At 33.4% G+C, this 24,905-nt stretch overlaps 2 protein-coding genes across 2 annotated transcripts; one reads left to right on the top strand and one right to left on the bottom strand.

Annotated features, from left to right (window-relative positions):
- Nucleotides 1-3,819: 3,819 nt before the first annotated feature.
- LOC138900348 (uncharacterized) lies at nucleotides 3,820-4,305 on the bottom strand. The gene has a single exon (XM_070187077.1). The coding sequence runs from the start codon at nucleotides 4,303-4,305 to the stop codon at nucleotides 3,820-3,822; it is 486 nt and encodes a 161-aa protein (XP_070043178.1).
- Nucleotides 4,306-16,788: 12,483 nt separating this feature from the next.
- LOC104116361 (protein NSP-INTERACTING KINASE 2-like) lies at nucleotides 16,789-21,536 on the top strand. The gene is made up of 11 exons (XM_009627199.4): nucleotides 16,789-17,163; nucleotides 17,284-17,413; nucleotides 17,512-17,583; nucleotides 17,687-17,830; nucleotides 18,206-18,277; nucleotides 18,375-18,434; nucleotides 18,542-18,642; nucleotides 18,833-18,982; nucleotides 19,365-19,706; nucleotides 20,060-20,439; nucleotides 20,823-21,536. Exons 1-11 carry the CDS (start codon nucleotides 17,061-17,063, stop codon nucleotides 21,141-21,143), a joined length of 1,875 nt encoding a protein of 624 aa, XP_009625494.1. The 5' UTR covers nucleotides 16,789-17,060; the 3' UTR covers nucleotides 21,144-21,536.
- The last annotated feature ends 3,369 nt before the right edge of the window (nucleotides 21,537-24,905 follow it).

The following is a 24,905-nucleotide window of genomic DNA, read 5'->3' as shown; positions in this document are numbered from 1 at the left end:
TTTCTTGCCCCACGGAGAATTGTGATGTGTTTGTTTTAGGTTTCCTGTTATTTAGTTGATACTGCAACCTATCTGTTCTCATTTCTATTTAGTCGTTTAGAGGACATAACAAATCTTAAAAACAGGAGAAGGGTGTAGCGTTTTGTGAACTAACAGCCTCTATGGTATATAGACAACGCCTCAAATTTCTAACTGGACTTGAAGTAAATTTTAAGCTATATCTTTTGTATGGCTTGGGTAAATATTGTTCCCTCTTTGTTATCTAAGCTTATGCTCCAAATAAAAGACGAATCAATTGCATCTTGCAAAATTAGCGTCGATGTTGTTAGCGCCAGTAATAGAAAACCGATATTATTAACCTTGAGCTTTGCAGTACCTTCTAATTTCTCACTTTGGTTTTTGTTGATCTTACCACAGTTCCTACTCCGTATATTTCAACTGCTAAATAAAAAAGAGTGAATAGATCATTTGTGTGGACAGAATTCCCCTTGTAATATATACTCCAGTTTGTTTTCAATTTAGCACGCAAAATACACCTCCTGTTAGTGATAATGACTTGTATATTTGACTTCTATATATGTGTCCTTTTCTTTTTGATGGTTCCAGTCCCCCTTTCCGCCTTTCGTAGTGTATTTCCCCAAGTATTTGCTTTCGCGTAAATAACCTGTTGAGCCTCCATTCTTTACCTTTATGAAGCATGTGAAAACTAGAGGAAGAAAATAATAGGTCAAACAAGTCTTTATTAAGTTCAAACTAAACATCATACTATTAATTTTTCCTTTCCCAATTCATCATTTGTGTACATTCATGATCTCTTGAAAAATGATCTTACTTTTGACTAGATAAGTGCAAACTGGCTATTTGAATTGTGATCAATTAAAATGCAGGTGGGAGGTAATTGTCTTTAGTTACATTTGACAATCCAATCTACAACAACACCACCACCTCAGTCCCCAGCAAGATTTGACAATCCAATCTAGCTACCGATTGAAAATACAGTTGACAGTTAATGGGGAATACGCAATTTCTATCTTTATTTGTTCTAGTTTTATATACAACAAAGATGGAGGTGGAATCATAATAGATGTATTTGAAGTGACATATACTTATGTACGTAGGCAGAGCCAGGATTTGAAGTTTATGAGTTCATGATTCTAGTTCTTTTAAGTTATTGGATTCTAAATTAATAATTTATAAATATCCAATGGATTTCTTAAGACAAATACAAAGTTTCGACCAAAGCTTCCCGAACCCGTAAACTATAGTCTAGCTCCGCCCCTGCTTATGTAGACAAAACTCTTCTTGAAAATACACTTGATGGGGGTATAGGTTTAGAATGTCCAATTAAGTAACCCAATAGCTATGATGTTCACTTTCAAATTTTTAAGTTTGAACAATATTTGAAACTGATGATCAATGTACAAAATCTTCTCTCTTTTAATCTAAGAGATGGTTACTGGTTATAATTGGGAGAGGAAAATCTTGGCATATTACAAAAAGACTAAAAGAAAAGAAAAGAATTGAGTTTGTTGAATAAACATTAGTACAAGCTATCAATTGAACAGAAGAAAAAGAAGAATTACAACTAAGGTGAATCCAATATGAAACCCAGGGGCGGATCCGCTCGGGTTCAACTGAAACTAGTATTTTTATAGTACAAATTTATGTGTAAAATTCATTACAATTGCAACAAATAGTAGATGTGAATCCATAACTTAAAATATAATGGATTAAATGTTAAAAATCTCTTAAAGTTTGAATCCATAAAATTTAAATCTTGGATCCGCCTTATAAAACCGCATCGTACTTCATTTTACTGATAGGATTCTGCAGTCTGCAATGAGTAGTACTTTGCTTTTTTACTTCCAGTAAAGACAAGTTATAATTCTGCTTTCACCCTTTTTCTGGTAAAACGTATAAAATATCCCTTGTGTATGTATCTGTTTTTTTGCATTTTAAACATCTTGTGAGGGAAACTGTCGTCAAATTTGAGGTAGGGTAGATGATTTAAAGTTTGTAGGTTCCTATAATAACCGTAAGTTAGTATATAATAATAACTGTAAGGGCAGGGCAGTCAAGTGCACGAAATATCCTGTGTTTTATGCATGGGTCCGGAAGGGTCGCACCCCATAAGGGTGTGATGTAGGCAGCTTACCCTGATGCAAGCAACGACTGATTTCACGGCTCAAACCGGTGACCTATAGATCATACAGAGACAACTTTACCATTGCGCTCAAAGGCTCCCCTTTTTATCACAGTAAAACAATTACAGATATTTAGTGAATTTTTATTCTCTGCATGAGTTGTTATATCCAACTCTGGGTTTTAGTCAGACTTCGGCTTGGTATAATAGATAACACTATTTTACCCCAAATAGAAGAAATCTCAGTGCTATTGAGGGAAGAGAGGAAAAGCCCAAGTAAGGGACAAAAGGCCTTGATTATAGGGGCAAGGACACTCACAGTTTGAGTCCAGCCAAGTGCCAAAACAACTTATTGAGGAAATAACTGTAACTTTAAGGGGATAAAATGTAGGATAAAATTTTTACCTTGTTTGGTTGGAGGTATAATTCTGGGAGATAAATTTATACCGTCAACTAATAAATTTAATTTCAGACTTAATTCAGGATATCACATCTTATCCCATCAAATGTGAGATTATTTTATCTCATCTCTCATGTGGTATAAATTAGTACCGGAATTATAATCCCATGATTATAATATAGGAATAATTTAATCCGCGTACCAAACGACCCCTAAAGCAAGAAGTACTATTAGGGAAAATTAACCTAGATTCAAAATCGGAAGAATCGGAAACAGACTCGAAAACTAAACCCTTTCTCTAGCGGCACTTTTGGCTTTTGTTGCCTAGATAGAGCGATTTGATGTTTGTGTTGGTTTTGTTTTGCCATAGGCGGCCCGGGATTATTGAAACCATCTATCTCTATAAGTATTAGAACAAGTTCTCTTTTTTATTGCGGAATTAGACCTACAATTAATATCGGCTTATCTGTCAGTCGCGTCGGATCTGCTGCTCAGTTGAAAACTATGAAACAAGTCCGCGGTAGTTCAAAACTGGAATTGACACAATATTGCGAAGTAGCCGCCCTTGCTCAATTTGGCTCAGACCTTGATATTGCGACTCCGACATTATTCAATAGAGGTGCAAGGCTGACAAAAGTACAGAAACAACCACAATATGCACCACTGTGACCTTCGGAGGGTAGAGCTTCAACAACGATTGTCACCCGTATTTCGTAAGTATGTGATGTAAGGGTGGTGCAGTTTTTTGCTCGTTTTATTTGTCAACTAATTTTAGTACATTTAATTAACAATCCTTATGAAGCATTAACATCAATGCCATCATATTCATTTTACACGCGTTAAACAAAACAAATGAAGAATTTAAGTAATATTGGTTCAAACCCATGGTATAATTTCCCTCTAATGAGGCAATGGTTCATTGGTTTGATTTTATAACTCAATGCACAATAGTATGATGGGATGAGTTTTATTCTAACCGAATAACAACAACAAACCCAGTAGTCTTTCACGAATGGGGTCTGGGGAGCGTAATATATACGCAGCCTTACCCCTACTGGAAGGGTAGAGAGGCTGTTTCCGATAGACCCTCAGCTAGAGAACGACTAAAAAAGAAAAGGTAATTGCAACAAGTAGGAATAACAACAAGATGAAATAAGATCGAATCCAAGAATGCAGTCAAACTCTAGGTAGTAATAACCATCTATGAATAAAAGATAACATACTAACACTAATGCTAGCGAACTAAGTAAGACAAAGAGAAACTCTCGACTACCTACTAATCTTCTACCTTAATCTTTGAACTCCGCACCCTCCTGTATAGTGCCATGTCCTCAGTCAGCTCTAGCTGCACCTTGTCCCGCCTAATAACCTCTCCCCAAGACTTCTTAAGCCTATCTCTACCCCTCATGCTGCCCACCGCGGCTAACTGCTCACACCTTCTAACTGGGGCTTCTATACTTCTCCTCTTAACATGCCTGAACCATCTCAACCTCGCCTCCCGCATCTTATCCTCCACGGAGGACACTCCCATCTTTTTCCGAATAACTTCATTCTTAATCTTATCCAACCGGGTATGCCCATACATCCACTTTAACATCCTCATCTCATCTACTTTTAGCTTCTGTGTATGAGAGTTCTTGACCGGCTTACACTCAGCTCCATACAACATAGTTGGTCTAACTATAACCTTGTAGAACTTACCTTTAAGTCTTAGTGGCACATTCTTATCACACAAGACACCGGAAGCGAGCCTCCACTTCATCCATCATGCTCCGATACGATGCGTGACATCTTCATCAATCTCCCCGTTACCTTGTATTATAGATCCAAGATACTTGAAACTACCTCTATTGGGGATGACTTATGTATCAAGCCTCACCTCCATATCCCCTTCCTGGGTACCGTTGCTGAACTTGCACTCCATGTATTCCGTCTTGGTCCTACTCAACTTGAAACCCTTAGACTCTAGGGTCTGCCTCCAAACCTACAGCCTCTCATTAACACCACCCCGCGTCTCGTCAATTAAAACTATGTCATCACCAAATAACATACACCATGGTACCTTACCTTGAATGTGTCTTGTCAATGCGTCCATCGCCAAGGAAAATAGAAATGGACTAAGAGCTGATCCCTAGTACAACCCCATCCTAACCGGAAAGGGTTCCGAGTCTCCTCCCGCTACCATAACCCGAGTCTTAGCTTCATCATACATGTCCTTAATAACCCCAATGTAGGCTACTGAGACCTCTTTAGCCTAAAAGCATCGCCAGAGCACCTATCTCGGGACTTTGTCATATGCTTTCTCTAGGTCAATGAACACCATGTGCAAGTCCTTCTTCATCTCCCTATACCGCTCCACCAATCTTCTCACAATGTGAATGGCTTTCATAGTTGAACGCCCCGGTATGAAACCAAACTGGTTCTCAGAAATGGACACACTGGTCCTCACCCTCGCTTCAACCACCATCTCCCAAACTTAATTTCATAGTATGGCTTAGCAGCTTAATCCCCCTATAATTATTGTAACTTTAGATATCGCCCTTGTTTTTATACAGAGGAATCATCGTACTCCACCTCCAATCATCGGGAATTTTCTTCGTCCTAAAAATGATGTTGAACAGCCTAGTGAGCTACTCCAAACCTGCCCTACCCGCATTCTTCCAAAATTCCACAAGTATTTTATTTGGCCCGGTAGCTCTACCCATGTCCCATGTAAATCTTCCGCATAATCCCCTCGACCTCCTCTACTCTTATGTGCCTACAATACCGGCGCATCTCGGAGTGCTCCAAGTCGCCCAGCACTCTTTAATTCTAACCGAATGCTCCTTAGAAATATGGCAATCTTTAGTTTTTAATCGGTTTCAAAAAGAAAGATGCCTTATATGTTTAAAAATTCTTTAATTTTAAACTTTCAATTTAAAGTTATATATTGGTTTGTGGGATGGCAAACACACGAGTACTTATCTCAATTGTTGAGATATGGTTGTTGGTTGATACATATGGGTCCTCAAATTCACGAAGGTTGATTAAAGAAACTTGCCAAATGTGTTCCTTTGTTAGTTTGTTAGGTTCTTGATTTCTCACATTTCACGTGTAGTTGTACCTATAACCTATTATAGGAAAATAACAAATTCAGTAAGAATTATACAACATGATGGAAAGTTTTCAAGACTGTCTTCAACAAATGACCTCATATTCTTAGTAGCTAGGATTTTTAGTTTATGAGTTTTGAATTTTAAAAATGATAATTTACTGGATTATAAATAAATTATTCATATATATTAAGTGAATTTTTTAAGTACAAATACATGATTTGGACGAAAATTATTATTGGATTCTGCCGAATTTGATATTACATTTCCCTTAGAGGGAATAAATATGTGCTTATGTTGATTTCGTGTAATTCGTTTTGGTTATGGTATTATTTAATTGCCTCAATTTAGACCCCATGACGTTGGATCTAAAGCTACAAATATTTTTTTAAAAAAACAGTCTGATACACTAAACTTCTGTTATACTAGAAGTCGAAGGAATTAAGGTGCGAATCAATTAGATTTATTGTAAACAGTATTATCTTGCATTTCCGCCAAACAAGGCTTCCTATATATAAAGTACCTTACAAAATATAAAGGTTGAAAATTGAACAAAATAACAAATTAAAGGTGCTTAGATTTTACTCCTAACTTGTATTTTTATTGAATGATGACTTGTAAATTAATTCTCAAACATATTATTTCTGGCATTGGATCTTGTGCATGCTATGATTATTTTGTACTCAAAATAATTCTAAGATATCCTCATTTTGGGGGATATGAAAAACATCAATTTGTTTCTACTATGCTAAAATAATTCTACCCAAAATTCAGGGATTATATTTAACAATAATTCTTGAGATACATGACTATCGTCGCCTCAAATTCGGGATAATAATGTTATAGCCTTAACCATGAGATAATCAATCTAAAATATCTTAAACAAGAGGATGTTACGAAAATCCCCTTTATGTAAATAAAACTTAACTTAATTAATATTGTTTCAATGATTGCCTCACGTTTAGCCTCAGGGCAGGATATCTCCTTAACAAGTTGATTACACCATCCATGGATGGATACGATCTTTCACCCTTAATCAGATATTTCGAGTTCGAATCTTAAAAAAAAAGAATTTTTACACAAATAGCCGGTCATATTAATTGTTTACTTTTTTTAGTTATATATATAGATTATACATTGATATACACAATTATACTCATGTAATACATAAATTATGCATATATTATACATTCACCGGCTATTTTTAGTTTAAGTGGTAGGGTGAGCGGCTATTTGAGTTAATTCTTAAAAAAAATGAGAAAATGATATTGTATAGCCGCTCTCAAAATAATAGTCGAAATATATATATATATATATATATATATATATATATATATATATACACACACATATATACATTATGTATGTTATATACAAAATTATATAAATTTTATATATTTTTCAGCTTACGAATATATATAATTTATGGCACGGGCTAAAAACGAAAAAAAAAAAAAAAAAAAAAGCCCAATACTAAACAGCAGGTGAAAACACATAAAAACAAGGCGATAAGATGGTATTAGTGTATGGATCCAAAGGTAGATATTGTTGCAAATGTTGTTTGTCTGTTTGTTATTCCCTTGCACCTTCCTTAAATTATTACTGCTACTTTATATCTTTGTTTCTTCTCTTAATTTCTTCCACTTTCTTCTCTAATGTTTCTAAAGAAACGTTAATTCAAATTATAACTTTAGTAACATCAATGTGACATGTGGGAAGTGGAACATATTGGCCATTGGGACCTTCAATATAAGGCAATATACTATTTTGGTGATTCTATTATCAAAAAGCCAAAGGGAATAATGGAGAAGGGAAAAAGCACAACATATTTTCTTCAATCAAAGTTGATGTACTAGAACAAGTGCATTGCACTTGAGGTCTTCATTCATTATAAAGGCTCTTTTAAGGGTAGTGTCAAGAGGTTCAATAAAACCTCGTAGCAACGATAAAGTTATCTAAGTGTGATCTATAAATTAGTGGTTCAAGTCGTAGAAACAATCATTAATACTTGTATTAAGTTAGGTTGTCTATACCGCAGTCATTGAGATGCGATTCTTCCCCGACCCTACGTATACGCAAAATGCATTGTGTACCGGAATGCATTTTATCAAGGGTTTAAACATCATCTATCATGATAGAAAATTGTAGGCCAATTTCATTGTCTTGGTAATTTTTTCATATCTATGTAAATTTTGACGGACATAATTTTTTAATATTTGTACCCATAAAAGGTATGGACTAGTAAAATAGCCAAGGTATGCCCAAGTTAGCTCAAACACAACCTTTATGAAAAAGAGTTGAGCAATAACACTGACAATATATGTATATTTTCACACTATAGTAAAGTTTACCGGACACCAATTAATACTTATCAAGAAACTTGCATAATTACCTTAAAAATAAATTCGTCGTGTAAATATTTTTTACGTTGTTATAGCCTGTTTGGCCAAGCTCGAAAAATCAGCTTATTTTAAGAAGTATTTTTTTTTAAAAGTGCTTTTCAAAAAAATACTTTTGAAGAAAAACAGTTTGTGTTTGGCTACTCAATTTGAAAAATACTTTTGAACAATAATTTGTGTTTGACCAAGCTTTTCAAAAAGTGTTTTTATGTGTCAAATTACAAATAAGGACATGAAGAGATTTGCTTAATAGTTAATATTATATAAGTAGATAAACAATTACAAATTTTTATTATTAAAGATACTAATTAAGTTTTTTATTTTATTTAAGTAAAATATAAAAATAAAATTGAAAAGTACTTTATTCTTTCAAGATAATTTAAATATATCAAAAAATCATCCAATAAATATGAAAGTTCATCCCAAAAGTCATTTTATATTACTTAATAGTTTAAACTAAGTAAGGTTATTTTGGTATATATAATATTTTGCAAAGGGTATTTTTGATAAGAAGAAAAATCAAAATTGTTTCTGCTTCTGGGGAAAAACTACTTTTTCTGCTTCTTATTCTAGCCAAAAGCACTTTTTTTTTTCAAAAAAAAGCTTAGTCAAACACTTGAAATTGAAAAAAAAAAAGCACTTTTATGAAAAAAGTCATTTTCGATATACAGAAAAGTTTGGCCAAACAGGCTATTATTAGTATTTATAACTGAAACCTCTTGTAGGAAAAAAGATATATAAGGGTTTAACGGAGTTAATAAATTATTGATGGAGAGATAAGAGAGAGATTATTTTTAAGAGAAAGAGATTCGGTGGTTTGGGTAGAAGATAAGTTATTGTTCTTGCTTCTATTTTATTTGGTGGTGGGAGTAGGAGTTTTGGATTGTAAAAGGTAATGTTCACACTTTAAAAAGGGAGGGAGAATTAAAGGTTTAGAATGAAGGCATCCCAAGCTTTAGAGGGCAATTTTTTGGAAAAAAGATCCAAAGTATAATGGGAATATATGCCAACTTTGCTCAAAGAAGCAACTCATACATAGATTGAAAGGGCAAAAGTGATCCCACTCTAACTTAAATTCTTATTATCACCAAGGAAGGTTTTGTCTTTCACTAAGTATAATCATTTACTTATATGAGTTTTTCTAATCCTAAATTCGAATAAAGGAGAAGTTTTGCGACAAAATGAAAGTTAGTGTAAAAATAGTTTTAGCTCTAATGAATTCTTTGAATGGACTTTGTTGGAACATGCCTTTCCAAGCACACTACATAGTAGACTTGAGTAGAGCGATCCAACTTATAATTTGTTTGATCGATATTCAACTTTATACGTACGTGACCACATTTTGAACATTGATTTTTTTAAAGGTTTTTCTATATATAATTAATAATTAATAAGAGGATAGATTATTACAAATTTTGATATAAAGGTCATGAAAATGTAACTTAAGGCAAGATTTAGAACAAAAGGGATTCTCTACATTTTCTACAAGTAACAAGAAGTCATGGATCATGATAATTTCACTACATATCAAAGTACAAAACCTAGGGGGTACTGGGGTGTACAGTTAAAATTTGAGATAGGTTGTAAACAGAGGGGGGACAAATGTGGGGTTGGGGTTGTCAACTATTTTGGATGCTTTTACAATGTGTTCTCTCCTTTAGTAGACAAGTCCAAAACCAAGAATCATGTGAATTTGTACACCTCACCCATAAAAGTACTAGAAATAGTTGTTCTATTACCCTCTCAAACAAAGAAAACTAGTAAAAATAACAATTATTTCTCACTCATTTGGGTACCACCCACTAAGTAAAAATCTCCATTAAGATTATGGTCAATAATCTCCACTCAATTTGTTTGACTGTCTTTCCCTTCAAAACCTTCCACGTACAAGGGGAAGGGAAAGGAGAAAAGAAAAGAAGTTTGTGTCTCTACTAGTTGATGTGCACGTAAGTTAATTCACGTATTATCGTTTTAAAAGAAAAAAATAATTCTTTGAAGGGTGTGCACACGGGGTAGGAGATGGGGGTGGAGTATTTTTTAAAGTTTTTCATCCGATATTTGTACCGATAAACCGACTAAATACGAATTCGCAGCAAAAAGTCTGTCATCGAAGACAAAGTATTTCTTAACAAAATAAATCCGGGACTCGAATTCGAAACCTCGATAAAGTATATTTGTTGATTGACTATAACTTATGATAATTTAAGGAGAGAGAAAAGGGAAAGCAATGCATGAATGGGGCTTTTATAAAGGTAACATAGAATTGACAAGAAAAAGAAACCAATGACATGTCAGGTGTTTTCAGAGAACAACAATATAATACCAAGTGGAGTTTTTGTTGGTTAATGTCTTGAAAGTTTATTGAGAAGAAGTGACAAAAACAGTGCCTATTTAATGCACTGATCCTATTATTGGGGTTTCCCTTATTACACTATGGATTAATTTGATCAATTTTGTTATATATTAACTTGAGTCCCTCAGAAATATGTTTACTACAATGAGAAACTCTGTAGTATGCATAAATTTAACTATTCAAAAAAATAATAATAATAAAGAAGTCACAATTGGCCTGTTCTTGGTAATTATCTCGAGAAATTCTTAGCTTAGTTTTAAATTAAAGAAAAAGAAGAAAAGGTTTCATTTGTGATCCAAAAAATAATCAAACCAAACAATGTTTGAAATATGTCAATTAATCCAATTATTATTAGCGAATTCTAATCAATGACCATGATTTAGAACGTTAAGCCATAATCATTAGGATGCATCAAAAGAAACACAAGGGTTTCATTTATGATCCAAAAGCCAATCATATTAAAGAATGTTTGACTAAGGTCAACCGTGATGATGTTCAATTGTTCATGTTAACATTGCACGTGTATTCGAAGAGTACTACACTATCATTATTCATTACACAAGCTAAATTAGGTTTAAGTTTGCATGTACCTAGATTTATTCTACCGGATATATACTACTTTTACTGTTACACAGGGATTACAAACTGGCAGGTTGGGTCGAATATAAACGGGTAAAAAAATATGTAATACAAAAACAGATATATTATTCGTTGAATATGATCCCTTTTGAGAGATTTCTTAGTTTTCCAAATTTGAGTAACCCCCAATTTGAGGTTTTACAAATATAAAAGTTAAACATATTAGTTATTCATTTGTTATCTATTTTTTAAGTAGATAATATGGTTCTTATCCATATTTGATCTATTTTTAAAAAGTTAATTATCCAACTCATTTTTAATGGATAATATGAGTGGATAACTATTTTTTTAAAACTATTTTACCACCACTACTCATACATATATCGAATAGCTATGTTTTACTAAAACTTGGACATATACAAAAAAATCGCCTAATTTTTTTAGCCACTATTGAAATTTGAACTAGAAACCCCATGGCAAGAATTTTTTCTAAATTTTCCAAATGGAGATTTCTTGTTATTCTAATTAGTACTATGGGCCTTGAGGATACATTTACTCATTTCTTCGTATATTTCTCTTTCCAAGCTCACGAAAATATTTTTAATGAGTGTGAATTTGAGAATCTAAACGATATAGCTGGAACAAGTAAAATGGTGACGCCTTCATGTCCCTTTTTCCTAAAGATATATTCCATTCGTCCTAAATTGGTTGTCCTATTTCGTTTCTCAAGAATCAATTTAACTTCTTTTGAAAGCTACGTCAGATTAAATAGATTAATATTTAGAATTAAAATTTAGATATTCAAAACCTATATGAAAATACTATAAGTTCGATTTTTCTCATTTAATATGTTGAAAAACATATTTTGAAATGTTGGTCATCCAGTTAGATTATGCTGAAGTAGCTAATAGTCTTAGTTTTATTCGGATTTAAGCTTTGGAAATAAAGTTTCTTTTAATAGCGAATGCTAAAGCTTCTCATAATTGATCCTTTTCTAAAGTGAATTCAAATTAGTCAGGCTAAAATTCCTCAGTTCTATGGCGAGAATCTGAATTACTCACGCCGGACGCCAAATTCGTAAAAAAATTATTTTAATTTCTGGAAATAGTTTTCTAAACCAAACGGCTATAAACAATACTCCTACATTTCACGTATATCATTTTCCTCTCTAATAAGAAATGTCATACTTTCTCAGTCCCATACTTTCCATTTTAGTATGTCGAATGCCATATTTTTTAATTTAAAAATAATTCAATTTTAAAAATACTCTACTATTTTATTTTTAATGAGATAATTTATAACCATATAAATATTTACGACTTATTTTACACCATAAATTTATTTAAAAAAATTTTATTAAATTTCGTGTCGCATCAAATACACCTTTATAAATTGCGACGGAGAGTAGTGAGTTTTTATTTTTCTCTCGGATATTTCTCCCTTTTGAGGTTTGGGTAGGGACAAAAATTGGTAAAAAGAAATGTGCAGCTTTTTGTTTTTAAAGTTATGCTTTTATTAGAGAGATTTTCGGTATCAAATTAAAGCCAACCCCACTCACATAATAATAATTGGTAAGAAATAGAAAAGCAAAAGCAAAAGTAGGTAAATAATTTCTTCAATAAAGATCTCACGAGGAGCTATTACATCACCAATCTCGAGCTTGTCTCGAGATTCTCACCTTTTTGGCATGATTATGTCTTTGTGTACTTGTAAAAATTATCGATAAATAATTTTGTTTACTTAACTTTTCAGTTCCGTTTTTCCCACTTAAATAAAGCATATTTGGAACATTTACATGCAGAAAATTTCTACAGTTGGCTCTTCGACAGAATAGTAAACTTGTTTCCTTTTTTCTATCACTATTAAACTTTTCATCAAGATCGTTGCATATTGAGAATATTTTAGTAAGAAGCGTTCCTTCTTTAATAGACTTTACGATAAGAATTTGAATCATTCGAGATTCTAATACTCATACCAAATTAAATATCAAGTGAGAAACTAAAAAATATACGACAATAAATTCAATATAATCTCATAAGGTGACGAAATTTGGGGAGAATAATGTGTATGTAAATCTTATACCTCTATCGAATAAGGGTAGAGAAACTATTTCTAAATAGACATTTGGCTCAAGAAAAAATAATAAAGAAACAAAAAAAACAAGAAGTAACAAAAACAAAAATAAAATATACACCATACTAATTAAATGAGTGTCTTTTTCTTTTATTGGAATTGAATTTAAATGGTAATACTTTCATTCAACATCATATGGGAATATGATCTTAATTCCATTCTCTATCTTTCCCATGTCAACTATTCTGGCTCATTTTGAACCCTAAAAATATTTTTGATTAAAAAATAGTTTAATTGTTTCTAAAAGTATGAGTATAACAGTACAATCAAACCTCTCTATAACTACCTCGTTTGCTTCAAATATTTTTGGATATTATAGCGAATTGTTGTTATAGAAAAAGTATATTATAACAGAACATGAAATTTGGTTCCGAAAAAAGCTTGACTTTTATAGTGAAGTGATGTTGAATAAGTATGTTGTTATAGAGTATTTAGCAAGAACTTTTAAAGATCTCTACCTGTATGGTATGGCTCAACTCCAAGAACTTTTAAAGATCTCTACCTTCATGCCTATCTAGTTTGGAGCTCCGACTATTTGCATTCACGCTACATAAGTCTCATTTAGGAGAAAAACGCTTCTTATCAGAATTTATTTCGTTTTTAGAATTCGAATTCGAGACATATAAGGGATGATCTTCTCCCCCTTTCTCCTCATACCCCTACTTATATTCATTTCAGGTTAAGCTATTACAATTAATGTAGTAGTTGTTTTGGTTAATTAAATTTGTTTCAAAAAATTATAAATACGAGACTTTCTGTTTCAGTTAATGAAGTATTAATTATAATTAAACTAAATGAAACAATTAAGAGAGATGAAAGTAGTTTAGACAAATACTTTTATAGGCTTTTAAACGACTTTTTTTTTATAAAGTGTGCAAAAATCTTAAATAAGAAAATATGGACCGTGGATTAGGCTTTTATATATTGACAACTTGAATGAAATATTTAAATAATTTAACTCGAAATACTGGTAATACTTTCACTTTAATTTATAAATTGAAGAAGGATTTTCTTATTTTCTCATGAGGCAAGAAACTATAGATCGATGTACGTACCATCTATATATCAGTAGTCACTGGGACACACTCGATGTGTGTCTACAATTATTGGTTGGCATATTTTGGCATTTTGTTAATTAACAAATAGTTTTAAACTAAATATCAATCTAAAAATGATAAAATCTAGTACGTAACAATTATGGGAAATTTGCAAAAGCAACTATTATGGACAAACTCAGGAATTTACTCTTAGGTGGTGAAACTTTTCTATGAGCTAGTAGTATATAATAGAAAGAGAAATTATTAATCACAAGTTATCAATGCAAATGCCATTTTATACAAATTGAGCTACCATTAAGGGTCGTGATGAGATGAATAAGATCCTTTCATAGAAGCGAAGGCAGTATATGAAGCTTATGATTTCAAGATTATAGTCTTCTTAAGTTATTGGATTCTAATAATTTGTATATATTTAATAATTTTTAAAATATATACAAAATTTGAACAAAAATTACTTGGTTCGGCCGAATCTGTAGCCGAAGAGCTAGCTCCTCTCCTGCCTCCCCCTTAATTAAAAGTTTTGAATTCGAGCTTTAGGTATGAAAAAATTCGAATTCTACTTTAATAGTCCTTACTTGACGTGAATCTCTGAATTAATCGGTTCCCATGTAGATATCGAGTATTGGTTGGGACGCTAAAAGTCATGGAAGTAAAAAGAGTCAATAAACTAAGAGTCCATTTGGACATAAGAAATTTTCCTTTTTTTTTTCAAAATTTTTTTTTTATTTTTTTTTTAAATCAGCATTTGTTCATAAAATTTTCAATTTTCATTTGAAAATATATTTTGAAAATTTTCGAAAATTTGAAAACTCCAAAAATTTATTTTTCAAAAATTTTCACTCAAATCACTCACAAAACTTCAAAAACAACTCAAAATTATATTCATATCTAAATACAACTCTAAATTTCAAATATCATTCACTTAGATTTTTTTTTTCTTCGTATTTTGAAATTTTACAATTCTTATGTCCAAACGCCCACTAAGACATTGTAAAAAAGTGAAGATGATTATGGAGAAAACTAATTGTGGAGGAAGCTGCAAATCTGACTTCTCTCCTTTCACATTTGTATGCCAGGCAAGGTACTGTTTTAGTTTTAAGTTTGTATTTTAAATCTCATCTAATTGGCCTCATAAATGATCTACTTTAGGTCTATGTATTAACGGTGCAAAAAATATTTACAAAATTAAGTCACTTATAAAATAATTACAGGTAAATTTTCAATATAATGCTCGTAACCTAATTAAAATGGTGCCTTACTAGTTATTACAGAATAATCTATCCTAGTAGTCCAGTGCACGAAGCATCCAACGTTTATGCAAGGTCCGGAGAACGACCGCACCCTAAGGGGTATGATGTAGATAGCCTACGCTGATACAAATATCATGGTTGATTTCACGGTTCGAAACCGTGACCTATTTGTCACAAGAAGACAACTTTACTATTGTTTTAATCTTCCTCTTTAGAGAATAATCTGCACTATAGTATAAAAAGATTTTGCAATATCAATTTAAAACTTAAATCCTACCACATTTGTATTACATGTAATACTGTCTTTGGATTTTGGGAAAAGATTAGCTTTAGTATGTCTGCACATAAATCCATGATTTGTTTCTCCTAAAATAACCATTATTTTGCAGATTTCCAATTTCACAGGGAATATTAGATTCCCTGCTCTTTTAATTAAAACTCAGATTATTTGAAGCAATCCCAATAAGCATGTCCTACTTACCCACAACCCCTCACCCTCATTACCCACATAAGAATTTTCAGAATAAATCCATTTTAATAATCATTTTAGTGCTTAACAGTCAGGTTTCCAAATAAACTTTACATTTTTTTATTTCTTGAAAAAAGAAACGGTGAAGAATTCTGTGTTTAGTCACCTTTCTTCTTAACCAATGCATGATTGAAGGAATATTTTCTTTTTTCACCACCATTTGAATTTATCTAGACATGTTTAATTAAATAATATCCAACTTTTTCCAGGTCTCACATTCGAATTTTGAGAATTTAGGCCAAAACCCATATGGCAACGTGAATTTGAATTAGTCGGACCAAAAGGTTAATTTTTTTTTGTTTTAAAACCTTCCCTATAAACCAATACATGATTGAAAGATTTTTTATGAGTTTGAACCGTAGAAGCAACTATTAATATTTGTATTATGATAGATTGTCTAAATCATTACCCTTTAGGGTGCAATGCTTACCCGTACCGTGCATGAATACGGGATGCATTGTGTATCGGACTGCCACCACCTTTTGAATTTATCTAGACAACAACAACAACAACAACAATAACCACCGTTTATTTAATTCACTAGTGGGGTCTGATGATGGTTGTGTGTACGCGAACCTTACCCCTATCCTGGGGAAGAGAAGTTGTTTCCGATAGACCCTCGGCTCCCTCCAAGAACTTACTACCTTGCTGAGTAACTCAAACTCACAACTTCTTGGTTGGAAGTGGAGGGTGGTCACCGTGTTAATTATAATAACGTCCTATTGTTACTTTTTTTTCCTTTTTGGTTACAAAAAATTAGTATATATTTGTTCTTTGCTTTACTGAACAAAAGTGGCTAGCATGTTTTGGCTCACTTCTTTTACCACCAAAAACCTCTGTTTTTTGTTCTTTGAAAGACTCTGACATAAAGCTGTTTTGAGTGAGTGAGTGAAGTATAGTTTCTGTAAAATAAAACAGCAAAGCATGAGGAGATGTACCACTTTCCAATAATACAAATGTATTGAACAAATTTGTTGTTTTTGGGTTGGTTTGAAATCTTTACCAAAAACCAAGACAAAAAAAAGACCCAAGTTCCAAACAACTTCTTGAAAAGCTCTCTTCTTCATAAAAAAAAGGAATTGATTTTTCTCTGTTTTTAGCTGTTTCTTGAACTTCCAAAACCAATGGAAACAAGAAGTATAAATGGTGTTTTTGGTTTTTTGGTCTTATTGAGTTTCTTAGTTTATTCCAATGCTATGCTTACTCCAGCTGGTGTTAATTATGAAGGTTAGTTCTAGTAATTTCTCATAAAGTTAGAAACTTTGAGACCTTTTTTATTGATCAAATTTAGAAAAATACCAAGAATTTCATTTTTTATCTTTTTTTTTAAATGTTGATTTTGGGCAGTGCAAGCGTTAATGGAGATCAAGAATTCATTACATGATCCACATAATGTTTTGAATTGGGATGAAAGTTCTGTTGATCCATGTAGTTGGAATATGATCACTTGTTCAAGTGATAAATTTGTCACTGGCTTGTAAGTAGACATGTTTTCTTGAAACAAATGAAAATCCTTCTAAAAATAGCAAAAGTATGTGCTAAAAATAGTTAGGAATTTTTTTTTGAATTATGCAGGGCAAGTCCAAGCCAAAGTTTGTCTGGAAAAATATCACCATTTATTCACAACTTGACTCACTTGGAGTTACTGTAAGTACTTTAATTTTAAAAAGCTGAAATTTTTAAATGATTGATTCAAGAATATGGTAAATAGTAAGTACTAATATTATTGTGTTTTTCTTGTTTTTTACAGGCTTCTGCAAAGTAATAATATATCAGGACTAATTCCAACTGAACTTGGAATACTTCAGAAACTTAAAACAATTGATCTTTCTGATAATCAGCTCACTGGCCAAATTCCTCCCTCTTTAGCTCAATTGCAAAGCCTCCAATACTTGTAAGAACAAATTCTATCTTTTAAAGATTTTGAAATAGAAATGAGTTCTTGCCTTGAGCCGAGTGTTTATCGGAAATAGCCTCTCTACCTTCATAAAGGTAGGTAAGATTGTGTATACATTACCCTCCGCATACTTCACTCGTGCAATTTTTAACGTTCTTGAGCCGAGGGTCTTCCGGAAACAGTCTCTCTACATTTATAGGTAGGTTAAGGTCTGCGTATACACTACACTCCCCATACCTCACTTGTGGGATTCCACTGGATTGTTGTTGTTGTTGTATACTTCACTCGTGGGATTTCGCTGGATATGTTATTGTTATTGTAAATGAGTTCTTGAACTAAAAGCTAATGATTATGTTTTTTGAGTTGGTTTAGGAGACTAAATAACAATAGTCTTAGTGGAGCTGTTCCTTTGGAGTTGTCTAATATTACTCAGCTGACTCTAATGTAATTTCCTTATCCTCTTTTATTTGAGCTTATTTTTTCATATTTGTTTGCTGTTTTGTTGAGTATATTTTGATGGGGTTGTTATTGGTCTGTGTAGAGACTTGTCTTTTAACAATCTGAGTGGTCCTGTGCCAAGGCTTCTGGCTAAAACATTCAAGTAAGTTTCTTGAACAATTCTTTAAATTTCAGTTTCAATTTTCCCTTTGCTTAAGATGAGAGAAAGGAATGAGAATATTTTACTTTTTTGTTCTGTCATTGATACAGCATTATGGGAAATCCTATTATATGTGCAACTGGGAAAGAACCAGAATGCAATGGAACAACATCCTTGCCACTGCCCTTAATCACTTTGAACAACTCACAAAGTAAGAATCTTGAACCATCATTATATCCACTTTTTTCTACTTCTGGTTCTCAACATTGTTATTACTGTAATATTTTACTAGCCATTGAGATTTATGAAGTAGGTTTCTTTTTGTTGTAATCTCAGCTGATGAAAGCATGTAAAATTGTATAGTCCTATTCCTAACTGAGAAATATGTTGTTATATCTCAGATGCTCAGCATTTTGGAAGATCTAAAACTCACAAAGTTGCCTTAGCCTTTGGGACAAGTCTTGGATGTATCTGCCTACTAATTATTGGGTTTGGTTTCTTTCTGTGGTGGAGGCAAAAGCACAACAAGCAAATTTTCTTTGATACTAATGGTAAGTATGATATAGCTAAAATCTGTTTCTTGGATCCTCCAAAAAATGCCATCCTTCTCGTGTAAGACCCTCCAAAAATGCAAGCCATATCACATCACCCGTCAATGAAGTTGAGTAGTAACTAGCAAACCATAAATACTTTAATGAATTAAAAATAAAAATCAATTCATAGTTATGCAATAGTCATTTCAACAAAAAAAATGTGCCTATTTGTACCCCGAAATCTTTAAATTTATGTGATGAAGAATCCGACCTCTGGACATGTTGGACACTTGCACCTGTATTTGAGCAACATAGGCTAAAACAAGTAAAAGGTGTACTAATAATGTGTTGCTTTAACCAAGAGGATCAATTTTGCTGACAAAATTGTTGATAATTTCAGAACAACATCATGAACAAGTGTGCCTGGGAAACTTGAGGAGGTTTCAATTTAGGGAACTTCAATCTGCTACACACAACTTCAGCAACAAGAACATACTGGGAAAAGGCGGTTTTGGTAATGTATACAAAGGTTGTCTTCATGATGGAACAATTGTTGCAGTGAAAAGGCTCAAAGATGGAAATGCAATTGGAGGAGACAGGCAATTTCAAACTGAAGTTGAATTGATCAGCTTGGCAGTGCACCGAAATCTCCTCCGTTTGTATGGATTTTGCATGACACCAACTGAAAGGCTTCTTGTTTATCCTTACATGTCTAATGGAAGTGTTGCTTCGCGCCTAAAAGGTAAAAACGCCCTCGAAAATCTAAAGGTTATGATTTTGCATAACTTCATAATAGTGTACCCATCCTCTTAAAATCCTGGATACGCGTCTGGCGGAACCGGCTCCGGACCCGAGGGAAGTCGGCCTGTGACCTATACCTCTCTCCGAAGCGGAGCAGCCTGTGATTCCCGAACTGCAGCCTCCCCTTCTGGAGGACTAGGCCCGTCATCATAAAAATTTACCTTACAAATGACCTGATTGTGAAAAATTTACACCCTAAGCGTATAAAACTTAAATTCATGGATAATTGATGAAGCCATTGGTTTCTATATTCTTGCCCTTAAAAAATGTTGTTTTAACTGTTGTTTCTTGCAGCCAAGCCACCATTAAACTGGAGTACAAGAAAAAGAATTGCATTAGGAGCGGCGAGGGGTTTGCTATATCTACATGAGCAGTGTGATCCCAAGATTATTCACAGGGATGTGAAGGCTGCAAACATATTGCTCGACGATTACTGTGAGGCTGTTGTGGGAGATTTTGGATTGGCAAAGCTATTGGATCATAGCGATTCACATGTCACAACCGCAGTTAGGGGAACTGTAGGACATATAGCTCCTGAGTATCTCTCTACAGGACAGTCCTCTGATAAAACAGATGTTTTCGGGTTTGGGATTCTACTTCTAGAGTTGATATCTGGCCAAAGAGCTCTTGAATTTGGTAAAGCGGCCAATCAGAAAGGTGCTATGCTTGATTGGGTAAGTATAACACATTCCAAGATGTGATGAAACCTTCCGATTAAAGTTGTGTGTCTTACTTTCCTTTTTAGTCTACTGCCAAAAGGATGCCTCTGGCCTTTCTATATTTAGTAAGTTCTAAATTTCAACATTCACATTTTACCTTTAACGAAACTCCCTTATAGGAATAACATGACATGTTTTAAACCACAAAATTCAAAGTGTATTTTCGAGATGTTATACTCACCTTCAGTTTAAGATCATAAGATTCAAAAGTTTTATTTACATTTTTAAACTTTGTGCCCGATCAGGCTAAGACACATAAAATGAAAGCAAGGGAGTATCTTGATTCTTGTTAGGTTGACAATTCAATGTGCATAATATCAATTTGCATATTGTTGCAGGTAAAGAAGATTCAACAAGAGAAAAAGCTTGACTTGCTGGTGAACAAGGACTTAAAGGACAACTATGATCGGATCGAGGTCGAGGAAATGGTACAAGTAGCTTTAATATGCACTCAATATCACCCAAGTCACAGACCAAAAATGTCAGAAGTTGTAAGAATGCTAGAAGGAGATGGACTTGCTGAGAAATGGGAAGCTTCTCAAAAGGCAGAATCAACCAGATGTAGAGCTAATGAGTTCTCCTCTTCAGAAAGATATTCTGATCTTACTGATGATTCTTCATTGCTTGTCCAAGCAATGGAACTATCAGGGCCAAGGTGATATAGAGAGAAGGACAATCAATTAAGCTGATATTGAGCTTGTGTATTTTTCTTTTTTGATAACCGAGAAATCCTCGAGGGCCAATAGCGCATGGTTCAAAATTCGGTAGATAATGGCCCGACCCTCTACTCTCCACTTAATTACCAGGATTTTGTCTATGGTAGGGTTCGATCGAGCTTGTGAATATGATCATATGGAAGCTGCAAAATGGGATATTTTGTGATTGTACAGATACAGAATTAAGAGCAACTGACGGCTGAGTTTCTTTTCTATCTTTCTTTTTCCCTCTTAATGTTTTGAGTGTGAATTTTTCTTGGATGTGGGACTGTAAACTTGAACTTGTAAGAATAATTTGTTGAAATTCAATTTCAGCTTATAAATATTGCACCATAATTCTCATCGAAAAATGTTGCTCAAGGGGATTATCTTTCCCAGGTGAAGGGGGTATTATTTCCCAACCCCTAAAGGTTAAGTGGTTTAAGTGAGAATTTACTTTTCTTTTTGAAACATATTAATAAGGATTATCTAACCATTCTAATTTGAAACTGAGAAATCACAATCTAGATAGATGACTACTGCATCAACATTTGTTTTACACATTTAACTTCCAAAGATTTAGCCAAAGATCATGGTCTGATTAAGTATTCTTTAAAAGTTGTTAATGAAACCTTGATAAGCTGCATTTCAGCCTCTGCTCCTGCTAAACTCTTAAAGATTGTGTCCTGCCTCTACAGAAAATACTGTAGGATCATATGTAATTTTGGAAAGAAGAGGGGCAATTTTTAGATATATAAAATGTATATTGCCAATGAAGACAAATGACCTAAGCTTGAGGGTACTAATTTCGGTGGGGTTTGATGTATCTACGTGTTTCAGCACCAAATTCTCAAGCAACGGGCACTTGGAGATTAAACTTCCAAGAAATTCAGAAGAAATTGTGACTCAACCTAGTTCTAGGCTAATTTGTATGGATTACTCCTGAATGGAAGTTGAAGAACAAGATGCTGAATACCATTCCTAGAGAGGAAACATATCAAGTTGTCAATCTTAGGACAGTTGACATGATCAGAAATGGAGAGGATAAACTTACAAATTGGTCCTGTATGAAGGGCCAAAAGGTGATAAATAATGTTTGTAAATTTAATTGTAGGAGATATTAAGTCCTTTGTTGTTTTTCTGCACCAGTTATATCTCCATTTCTTTGATAAGATGCTTGTTCTCACAGCATCTCGTAAAGGCAACCTCATTAGAATGTTGTCAATTACACTATCGGGAAGGTCGCTAAAAACCTTGAGAGGAGGTAAATGTTGCCTTTTTCCATAAGGAGGCATCATATTAAAGATTGCAACAAGAATCTGCAGAAATTTTTGTACCAATATCTTCACTGCTAATTTGTATGGTCTAATTAATCTTAGTAGTTTATCACCACAATGTACAAAATCTTAAGCTGACTTGGTATGTGTAAAGACTGTAAACACAACAAAAGCTGAATAATCCTGTCATACATCAACAGCAAAACAACGTATGTTAAAAGAGGCGACAGTGTTATCAAAAGGCGCACTTAAAGCATGCTTAAGCCTCAGAAGCAAGGCACGAAACATGTTGAGAGGTTCGATTCACTTAGCGGGCGTTTAAGTATCGTCGTCAAGGCTCTAAGACATACTTTTCCTTACCAATAAGTGTAACAAGAGCTGACAACTAAACAATTGATATTTCCTTTAGTGTATTCTTCTTCAATTTTTTTGTTCATATATTTGTTATTCATGCTTATAATTATTACTCTTGGACTACACAAACATGTTTTTTTTCTCTCCATTGAAGCCCATGCGTTATTGTGCTTTGCAGTTAAAAGCCCAAACAGACATTAGAGTTTTTTTGCTTTTTTCGCTTTTGATAACACTGAGGCGATCGATTTCTATGATCCCCTACTCGCCAGCTTGATTTGATTTACTAATCACCCTAACAAATGGCAGAATTCCAATCGTAAATCTAGTTTTTTGCTGACAAAAGAGTTTTTACCTATATGGAAAAGTAATTTCCTATTGTAGCATTATATATCAATAGGTATCACTTGATACTTCCTTCAAGACCTAAATGTTGTTTCAGTTATCACAACTTAAAAACTGTTACCAAACAGTAGCGTCCATTGGATTTCTTTAAGTAGTTGTCAACCTATTGTCGCAATTTGGCTCGTATATACATCTTTTGGTCCGGGGCTGTGTGTTCTTGTTCCAAATTGATGTAAACTTTGCATTATTCTTTAAACGGTGTCAACTTATTGTACGTATACATATTGTTTTCAAGAAACCTACTTGGTCCTTGCACTGCCTAGAATGGGTGTCATCAGAGGCGGACCTATGCTCGGAGAAGAGGGGTCACCGGATCCCGTTAACTTCAGCAAAATTTCTAAATATATAAGTGTGTATATATGTTGAAAACGGTCATATATTTTACTTGGAACCATTAAGCTCAAAAGTGTAATGGGGGCACTAGTTAAACAGTTCGCTCATGTGCTCCCGACAACTTCAAATCCTGGGTATGTCTCTGGGTGTAATCCGACACCACTTCGTCGGAAAACTTTTACCAAGTATAAGTAGTGTTTTTCTATAAAAGAATGTGTGTATATATAGAGTAAACCAACACTGCTTAGAAAATAATGCAAAGTAAACATCTATCAATATGCTACATCCATGATAACGTTAACCCCCATCAAGTTTTAAGCACAACCCTAGTCAATTTCAGCTGATTTAATTATACCCAAAACATAAAAATACAATCTCGATTTGAAAATTCTACAGAACCCCAGAACCATAAAAGCACTTTGAGTTGTGCTAACAATTAAGAAAACAGTAATAATTTAAAATAGGATAAATAGAGAGAGGAATTTATGAACCTAATGAAGATGAATTGTGAAGTATTCACTTCTCAAATTCGGAAGTGTTTGGAAGAAACTGAAGAGAGAAGCAATCTATAGTTCACACTTAAATGACGAAATCCAAAAGGCGACACCACACTGAAAAATTGGTAAATTGCAATAATGCCCTTATTATTGTATTCGATTTTTCTTACAAATACCCTCTATTAACCTATGTTGTAAAACCTTTTGTAAATGTGGATGTCCACTGCTCCCGCTACTTTCACGTAAATAATCTTTCACTACTCATTATTATTATGATTGTAACTCTCACACCTCCATAACGTCTTACCATTATCTTTCCCATGATCTCAACTGTTAATGTCATATTTAAGACAATCATTTTGTAACCTTCTATGTAATAGTATAAATAGAGACATAAAATATGATATGTGACACACTTGAACATTCATAAAATAAGAAAGTTATCTCTTCTTCTCTTATTCTATTATTTATATTCTTGTTTTATATTGTTACTTTGAGCTATATTTCTTAAAACGTTATCGGCACGACTCTAGCCTTCTCCAAAGTTAAGTGCAATTCTTCGTCCGAAAGGTATAACACGTTATCTTCTACATTTCTTCTTCTCTTCTTGCCATTTCTAGTGGTATTGTACTGTGTGAATTAAGTCAAATTGTTATCATGATCAGTGATCATTACGAATCAATATGAATCACACTACACTGTGGCAAACATGATAGATTGCTAGTTATTGGCGTTATAAGCCATCGCCTTAAACCTATATTATTATCAATATTTTGTCTTCATTTATAGAAATTGTTGTTTGATATAATACGTAACTTTACGTTCTGAAATCAACATAAGTACTAATAAATAGATTAAGGTCA

This window comes from Nicotiana tomentosiformis, chromosome 10 (genome assembly GCF_000390325.3).
Source record: "Nicotiana tomentosiformis chromosome 10, ASM39032v3, whole genome shotgun sequence".
In the NCBI taxonomy this organism is placed as follows: domain Eukaryota; kingdom Viridiplantae; phylum Streptophyta; class Magnoliopsida; order Solanales; family Solanaceae; genus Nicotiana; species Nicotiana tomentosiformis.
The sequence above is the reverse complement of the archived record's forward strand: the minus strand, read 5'-3'. Positions and strand labels throughout refer to the sequence as shown.